Below are 9,729 nucleotides of genomic sequence, written 5' to 3'. Positions count from 1 at the left end.
ATTAGTGGATCACCGTACCTGCGTACTACACATACAGCAGGCAAGCGGACCAACAGAACTTCCGTCAGATTAGTGGAACTTCGGGCTAGTAGTCACCCTGACCAACGGCCTGAACCCACCTCACAACCCATCTTAGGGCTCATTGGGGTCAATGGGTTGCGGTGAGAATGCTTAAAAGCAAATGTGTTCCACTGCCTGTGCTCAAGAATATTTTTATCCATGTTTCCTGTGTTCTATACATATTAAGAGTAGTTCAGTTCATTCAGCTCACTGCCCAGAACACATCCTGTCCCAGATAATCGTGAGTCAACCTTTCAAAGACAATGGGCAGAGCTTACAATGACAAGAATTCATCAATCGAACAAAAGTTAATTGGTAAGGATTTTCTTAGCTTGAACCCATGAGTACTTTTACTTGTAGAAAGTGTTCAGATTTAAACTACATCTACTTTGTGAAACTCATTTATATATCAGTCCCATAACAGGTTCTTCATCAGAATGAATGAATTAATGATTATGGCTTAACGCCACATCGGCAATATTTCAGCCATATCATGGCCAGGTTCTTCATCAGCTAGAAACACTTGAAGCACAGGGCTAATACTGGTTGGAGGAAAAAAACAAGTAACAGTAAAATGGACAAGACACTCTGTCCCGTATTTTCTTGATGGATTCCTTTTATATTGCGTTTCACTCTGTGCCCGAAAATATTTAACTACCACAATAATTAGGTTTTTGGGAAAAGAAAACCAAGAACACACCGCACTGAACCTTGCCAGGTAGATCTGTATGTATCCTATCTACCAAACCTTCCGGCTAACAGTTACAACCTGATTACTGGAATTTGACTGACTGACTGTTGTTTAATGCCATAATTAAGGCTTTGTCACTCATAACAAGTCAGTTAATTGTTATGGGTGGAGGAGACCAGAGTGCCCAGGCATTTGTTATTAAATTTATTATATACCTTTATTCTAAAATATTTAATTTCACATCTCAAAACTACAAAAAAGGAGTCTAATGGCTTAGCAGCTTTTAATCCAGTAACAATTTCTCACAAGTAAGTACACATGTGCAATTAGTAATACATGTACTACACAAATGGATAATTAATAAGTAAAGTATGTAACAACTAACAAGGATATACTATATAACATCCACAGAATAACCGAAACAATCAGATAAATAAATTGTGTTAAGCTTGATGAACATTTTCCACTTCTTGGATTTCAGTATTACCCAGCAACTGCTTCTACGGCACTGATTCTACAGCTGGTCAGGGAACAGATTTCTGGCAATCACATCAAATCATGATAAGAGAATATACCTTATCATGAATGTTAATAAAGGAAAATGAATGTGCCCAGCACATATATAGCTATATATATGTATAAATGATTCTCCCCTGTATCGCATTTATATGATTATGATCAGTGTTACAGGTGGCAGGTGAAAATCATTTGTCCATCAGACACCAGAATCATATTAACACAACACAAAATCATCAAGACTTCAGGGAGGAGCTAATCCTTGACACGATACAGAGATTCTTTATAGGAACAAAACAGCTCCCTGTTTAAACAAAAAGCATCTTTTCTATGGATTCTGATGCAGCAATTTTCATGCAATGCAAATGAACAAACACCTCCCTTTCTACTTCCTTCTCAACTTCCCTTTCTGGGGTATTGCCGGAGGTGAGGGTGGAAGGTCATCAGGTATGCTCTAACCCCAGTTTTAGAGAAGTGGGGAGAAAGAGGGAAGATAAAAAGCAAAAATGGTTGAGGAAACATTTTTATGGAAAAACAGTGAACAATTTTGCCTAGCACAATTCCTCGAGCTTCCTGTGCTAACCATTTGTTTACTCAAATTACTGCCCAGCAAGACAACAAAAAATAAACTTGAAATCATTTTTAACTACGTAACATTCATATACATGCATATTTCAAGCCTTACATGTTGTTTGTTTATTTCATTGGAGTTATATGCGATACTCAAGAATAGTTCACTTATAGCACAGCAGCCAGCATTATTGTTAGAGGAAACCAAGCAGAGCCCAGGGGAAACTCATACGCTCTGTAAGTTGCTGACAGACATTCCCATGCACGACTGCAGAGGAAGGCAGCATGAGCTGAACTCACAGCGATAACATACACTAAAAGTGCCTGGGTCTATATTTCAAGAATACATTTATTGTTCTCTTTGTTGTCAAGAAGTAGCATAACTGCATTAAAAGCAATTTATAACTTAACATCAGATTTTCTGGCCAGTAGACAGCATTCACCTGGGGGTGGGATAGAGTCCTTAGCCCCGAACTCTTTCGAAAGTCCTGGCCATGCGTCTAATTCAACAATGGCAAAGTTTTTTAGTTATAATATGTCTTCAATATTGTCAGAATGGTTGCAAGTAGAATACCATTTCAAAATATATTTATTTTTGATTGGTGTAATTACTGATTTTCTTTCTAAAAAAATGTAGCAAGTTTTAAAAGGAATGAAATGCAACAGTTACAAACTAAAACACTACTCTCTTAACTTTGAACTGTTTATGTACATAAAGATGGGGGAAGTTGTATATCTCTGCAAATACATGTCCATTAATCTCCCAAAATCATGTAATGAAGCAAAACATTTTCTCAAGAAGTGGTAAAAATACAATTGCTGTGTCCACCAACAAATAAAAAGCACTGAGATCATATGAAATGACGAATAACACATAAATTTTTGGTAATTTTGATAAAAAAGACAGCAGGGAAGCACATGCACAGCTAAAAGCATAAATACTACTTGAATAAAGCCTAAACAATAGAGTTTAAAGCACTATATTCAGTGAATATATACTGAATACAAGTGACACTTAACAAAAAATGACAATGGATTTCATTAGGCACAAAAATTGTAAAATGATCATTCCGAATAAAACAAAAATTTAAAGGGAAATGTTAAAAAGGCCACAAGCACAATATTTCATCATCTGAAATACTTCCGATTCCATAAACCTTGTAGATTACTTAAAATGTCATTCAAATCATAATTTCCTTTTCTCTTTCCATGGGTTTTAAAATGATCTCTATCAACAAAATTTAATCGCTATCAACAGCAGTGGCTGAGAGGGATGTATCATATTAGTACAATCTAAGGAAAAATCCCATGGTCACCATGTTGCATGAAAGAATATGATGATTGTGAAAGCTACAATATGAGAATGGTTTAAAATACTTGTGCACACTGTGCGTTAAGGCCACCTGTCACAAAGGTGATGTAAAACTTTGATTCCTTCAACCACTGAACAACTTTTAAATAGTCTAAAATTGTGCATAAATAATTTAATCCACACAACTTTTTGGTTTCAAAGTTATAATTACATTGTGCTTCTGGCAAATTATACGTAACAAGGCCATCATCAATGGATGTCAACAAGATCATTCCCCCAAAAACAGAATGGGCTCTCCATATAACAAGTAATAGTTGACGTGATCATTAAACTGGCTATTGACACTGTCAATCAACAAGTTAATGCACTCTAGTGTGCGACAATTTCACAAAGCACACCTTTTTTTTCAGAACCTACTGTTGTCGTTCTTTCATTTAGCAGATTGTATAACTCATTAACAGAAAATATTTCTGAACATACAACATAATACATCTTAATTCCAAATTAGCTGTTTATGGATCATACTTTTCTGCTTAACAGCATAATGATTTTCTTTCCACTTTGGTCTCAAATGTTACCAGAACTTATACCTCTTCTAATAATTTTGCTCAGGGTTGAAGTCATCTTTACATGGTTTGTAACATTTGTAACATCAACTTGCAGAATCAACCAAACAAATACAACAAAAGTGTAACAGACCTGATGATAATTTTCTTCGATTACTTGTGTGCACACAAAGATAGTAATGCAAATCAAACTGAGTAAACTCAGCCAAGAAAAAATCTTGGCTGTGGTGTGACAGGCAACAAACACATCTATTTCTTGATATTGTCACCTTCTATATGACAAATAAGCACAAGTTCTAAAACCAATAAAAACCTACAACCTTTTGTGCAGTTTTACTGTAATTTATTACACATCACATGTTAGTTCACTTCATGAAGTCACTATTCATAAAACAAAAACAAATTTGGCACATGAAAGATATGCATCCATTTATTGACCAACATGATCTACCAAAGCAGAAAAGCAATGTAGCTACCAACATGTAAATTAACACATCCTTGATGAAACACTATAATAAGGAGCATAGGTATGTGGTTAAACAATGTCTATTATCTGAACATAGCTTTGGCTGAGAAGACACTAGATACCCCATTTGTGTATGGAATCTACGTCATGTTTAGTGCCTGTTTCACCATGTCGACCAGATCTACCCTCTCCATTTCAGGGTGGGACAAGACATCAATTAGGTCACTCACTGTGGCACGGGTCATTCGAGCCCATTCAGTTACCAGATCCTGAGGCGGGTTCTTCTGGGTTTCATACAGAGCCACTTCCTGCCCAGTCTTCCCTATACAGGCTGGGTTAATAAAAATAAAAGATACATAAGAAATGGTTTGGGGAAAACCACATAAGCATTTAGCAATTTGTTAACGATGTACTTTTTGATTCTTTTTTACTTAGGAAAATTGGCAGTATGCAGTATAAGTAATATTTATTTATTATATTTTTTTTTGCGCCGTACTCAAGAATATTTCACTTATACGACAGTATTATGGTGAGTGGAAACCGGACAGAGCCCGGGGAAACCCACGACCATCTTCAGGTTCAGTATGAGTAATAAGCAGTAAAACTTACCGGCAAAACCTGTCCAATCATTGCCACGAGGCATTCGCAGACGAAGTTGTAAAAACAAGTTATGCAATAGGCTGTAGGGAAGGAGAAGTACAGGCATCGACAAATCAAATTTTTTCTCTTGAGGACTGGGAGGATCTTCTGGGGGATCTTCATTGCCCTGGCAACTCAGCTTGGATTGCTATATTGAAATGCACGTAAAGTAAAAGGTAAACAATTTAGTTAACACAAAATCTTGTTTAAAGTGCATAAATCAAGTGGATATCATTTAACAAAGCTCCTGTTACATATCTTAACGTCCACATTTTGAACTTGTAGTTACATTAAAGGTATAATATACACATTAGATTTTTTACTTAAGGTGAGGACTACTTTCACCTCAGGTTTGAAAGTTAGATTGCTTTCCCTGTATTAAGGGTAACACTGACCTGAAACCCTACAGGTTATAGATCTGTGAAATAATCAGCTGTCATGTTATAGACTTTAGTAAATTCTAGGTCAGTTTTGTGGCTTCAGTTCTTGGCCTTAGGAAACAATTTTATCTCACTGGGAAACCTTAAGTTAAGATTCAACAGATCCATCACTAAGGTTGAATGACTATGGATAAAACTTTTACATGTCTTATTACTGACCTTTGTTGACAGAGTAGAGACCCACATCTTTACAGTTTTCTTGTTGTCTACTCTCACATTGCCACAAAAGTTTGGGCCCTGCTGGATATCCACGAGGTGGGGTTGTCTCCCCTTGTCAGTCTGGCAATCTTCCCCTAGGGGGCAGGGGACACACAAGTGAAACTGCACAGAGTTTGGAAGAGTGCTCTGAAAAACCTCAACTACGTTGTTCACAAAGCCCAGTGGAGGTGTACTTGGCAAATTTACCTTGGTAGACCTATACACATTGCAAAAAAAAAAAGAAAAGAAAAATAGAAAACTAAATTTCTCCTAATACTGCTATTTATTTCATATGATGAGACTGGTGTTTGATATTGCACTCACTTGTAAAAAAAGTATTATGGTCAGGCTGGGGACATAATGGCTGGTGTGAATTGAGGCAGCCATCTTAATAACTTTATCTAATCAAACACGTTGATATCAGATTGGGCAGCATAAGCTGTGACTTAGTCTTTACCATTCACTCTCTGAAGTGACGTCATGACACAAACCTAAAGCATAAGACATAATTTGAGATCATTCACAACGCTATAGTTACGTGTAGCCAAAGGGCCATAATATAACAAATTATGTCACACAGCAGCATACCGTCTCGGCCCAAACCACATTCGTCTCCCCATTTCTTGTTGTTCATTTTAGCATTTAGTAAGCAGTCTCTATATAACAAATATTAGAGTCACTGCAAAATTTGTTAGGAATGCTGAAAGTTTATGGGAATATGAGGAAGGCATCTCACCAGACAAAGTAATTAAAATCTGATATGATATAATTTTTTTTTCTGAATTTATTAAAACTGAAGAAAATAAATTTTGCTCCCTCATATTTCTTTCATACAAGGGATTTTTTTTTTTCTGTTTTTCTGAAACACTGTGTTCAAGCGAAGGTGGTTTCTCCGACGTCTGGGATAACTACGTCAGCACTCATCTAATCTTAGAAGCCACTGCTACAAATTGAAGTGTAAGTGGTAACTTAGACTTATTTCAATTTGTTCCAGGATTGGGGATGAATCTAGTTGTACAACAATCCCATTGTAAATTTGTAAACATTTAACTGGGATCAAAATCACCAGCACAACCCCTCCGGAGGCTACAACCTAAACCAGGAATACCGTGGCTGTGCATCTGAAGCTAGTTTACTGAAACACGGTGGCTGGAGTACCCTGTAAATGATATAGTAGGCCTGCTGAAATATTCTTCCAGTACGTCCAATTTCTGCGAAAACTCTATTTATCACTTGGGTATTTATCGTCGAAGTCCACAACTTTACCTTCACAATACCTGACATTAGAGAGCTAGAGTAAACATTATGTCATCTTGCCCTCAATAATGGAGACGTACTAAAGCTGTGTCAAGACGAAGTTTCACTAAACTTTTACTGAGTTGAAAAAATCTAAGAAAATATTTAATGACAGATTAAGATACTTTGGTAGTCATTCAGTGGACGTAAACATTTGCCAGGTGCTGTCTTTCACTTTAAAGTACTGGTGAGAGACTCAGCAGTCATTCTGCTGTGCTTGCATCCTAACATTCAGCCAATGAGCCTCCTCCTTAACCCCACTAATATTATTATTACAATGGTCTGCAATTTAGCACCTAAATGTATCGTTATTTTTTGTATGTACACTAATTTACATTTGTTTTTCCTTTTTTTATTTATTTTACTATCAATGAGTCTGCAAAAGTCACAACATTGAATTTTTTTTTTTTTTTTTTGAATAAAAAATGTACTTCAGTTATATGACGATGAAGGGTCTAGTAGTGTGTGTAAATATAATACGTCATCTCGTGACAGGGCAAGTGCTGCCACCACTGAAGTGTCATGCCATCCAGTCACATTATACTAACCTGGGCCAACCAATCCTATTTCCTTGCTCTAACCTGTCAATGCTGAGTACCAAAAATGCTTTAATGATTTGCGAGAAATATACAGTATCTGTGTACAGGTAAATGCCAATATCGGCATATATGCTAGACACCTGTTTTATTCTTTAAGGATTAGGATAGATTAATTTATGTGTACATGTATATTATAATGATGGTTTCAATGCAGTGTTGGGGTCTCCGTGGCTCAGTTGGTTAGCGCGCTAGCACAGCGTAATGACCCAGGAGTCTTTCACCAATGCAGTCACTGTGAGTTCAAGTCCAGCTCATGCTGGCTTCCTCTCCGGCCATACGTGGGAAGGTCTGCCAGCAACCTGCGGATGGTCGTAGGTTTCCCCAGGGCTCTGCCCAGTTTCCACCCACCATAATGCTGACCGCCATCGTATAAGTGAAATATTCTTAAGTATGGCGTAAAACACCAATCAAATAAATAAATAAATTCAATGCACTGTTTGTTGAGCATTTCCTTATGGATACACTGAGAATGAATGCACAAGTAATATTGTGAACAGCAGGCATGCACATACATGTATCCACATGCAGATCTAACCCACGTACATGTACTTAAATAACAGTGACTTGCGGTTTTTTATTCTTAACTCTGTTGTGTAATGTTGCCTCCCGTATTTCTGATAAAATTATATCAGGTGATGTCTCTATCTCCCAGTTCAAAAAATCTTACAAAAATGGGTCAATTCAAATGAACCAATAAAATTTATCACGAACATTACTGATCACTTGCACTGTATCTGAATGATATTCCCTATACATACATAGACAGGTACCTGTGTTGCCACCATAATGAAGGACATGCCATTGCTTAGACATTTAACAGGTACAGGTATGTGGTCTCAGCTATAGTTATCAGATTAAGATGGATCTGTCACAGAACAACTGTTGCATTAATAATCATGTGGCAGAGCAACATACTGTACATACACTGAGAGAGAAAAATGCAACAAAATACAGGTACTGCATTCTGTATACATATACAATAATGATGTGCAGACATTCATTTGGGTGAAGGAGTGTGTGTTTGATTTTGGTCAACTTAAATATGCATTAATAAAGGTAATATAAGGTTTATGTAAGTACCAGTTAACGGTAAAGTACACATAAAGATCACAGTTTCCTCCTACATTTCCTCCCCACAATATGCAGTTTTTAATCAAAATGTCCCAACTATGGGACTCCACAGGCCCTCTTTCCCCAAATCTGTAGGTCATGCTCTGTGTAGGCTCAGCTTACCTCAATGAGATTTTAATAAGATCATCTTTCCACAAATGTAGCCATGAAATGTTCCATTCATCCAATGTGAGACAGGCAGAGTATAGACTTAAAGATGACAGTTCACTGGCCTGGCAGTGTTTAGCCAGGTTGTTCAGAGTCCTCAAGAAGACACCAGTGGATATAACTTTGTCCAGTTCCACATATAACACCAGCTCATTTTCATGCTCTGCCTTTTCCCCTGGGGTCTGGGATTCCTGACAGAAATAAGGCAGCAAATATGTGTCTGGGGCCATCCAAACATTTTGCACAACTAAAAACTTTTCCAGGAATAAAATCATCTCATTAAAGGTCATACTGGAACAGTTAGATATCTGAAAGGCTGCCTTCAGCATTTTGTCACTTGCAGCTGTGGGAAATTTAATCCCGGTCGTTGATTTTCTTGGACTGGCCTTGCTGCTAGCAGACAACCTGTCTAACCCTGACAACAGAGTCTGTAGGCACTGGAGAAGGCAGCTGGGCTTCAGCAGCACTAGCTGCTGTTCTGTAGCACCCTTACAGCTGTTTTCTGAACCTGGAACAAAGTTATTTTTTGGATTAACCCAACTGATAATTTAGACTAAAAAATCTACATACATGTATAAATATGTCAATAAAACAGTTAAACATAAACTTAAGAGTTGGTACCAAGGCTAACAAAGAGCTCTCCAGCAGGAGATACGTGTACATAAATGTAAAACTTCAGCTCAATACGTGAAGTAATGAAGTTGTGAATTTGGTATTTTACGGTAATTAATATACACTGCCAACAATGGAACACCCCGCTTGTGTCATTGTGCCTTACACGTGTGCAAAACATCAGCTCAATATATGCAGAACATTTTGAGATAACACCCCTAACATCTACCTTAACATTCTGATACACAATCCCTTAAGTCGTGAATTTTGTAATTTACAGTAATTAATATGCGCACAGCTCATCAACAATGGAACCTGAACTCAATACATGCAGTAATATTTACTTTTAACTTTGCTTTCCCTGTTATTGGATGCCAACTCAGACGCTCAGCGTATGAAGAGTAAAAAGAATATTCATGTGTGATGTTAATTTTATTAGTAATGCTTGTGTTGTTATGTTCAACATAAATGTTCATGTAAAGTATT

The 9,729-nt window shown here is 37.1% G+C and overlaps 1 protein-coding gene across 1 annotated transcript in view; it reads right to left on the bottom strand.

Annotated features, from left to right (window-relative positions):
* Positions 1 to 801: 801 nt before the first annotated feature.
* Positions 802 to 9,729, bottom strand: part of LOC135470422 (uncharacterized) — a 35,834-nt gene continuing 26,906 nt past the window's right edge. The window contains exons 6-9 of the mRNA XM_064749352.1: positions 8,587 to 9,139; positions 5,420 to 5,675; positions 4,791 to 4,968; positions 802 to 4,512 (exon numbers count right to left, since the gene is read on the bottom strand). Coding sequence (XP_064605422.1) covers positions 4,322 to 4,512; positions 4,791 to 4,968; positions 5,420 to 5,675; positions 8,587 to 9,139 — 1,178 coding nt within the window. The 3' untranslated portion in view covers positions 802 to 4,321. The remainder of the gene's footprint in view (positions 4,513 to 4,790; positions 4,969 to 5,419; positions 5,676 to 8,586; positions 9,140 to 9,729) is intronic.

This window comes from Liolophura sinensis, chromosome 7 (assembly GCF_032854445.1).
Source record: "Liolophura sinensis isolate JHLJ2023 chromosome 7, CUHK_Ljap_v2, whole genome shotgun sequence".
Classification (NCBI taxonomy): Eukaryota; Metazoa; Mollusca; class Polyplacophora; order Chitonida; family Chitonidae; genus Liolophura; species Liolophura sinensis.
Note: the sequence above shows the minus strand (reverse complement) of the source record. Positions and strands in the feature narration are given on the sequence as shown.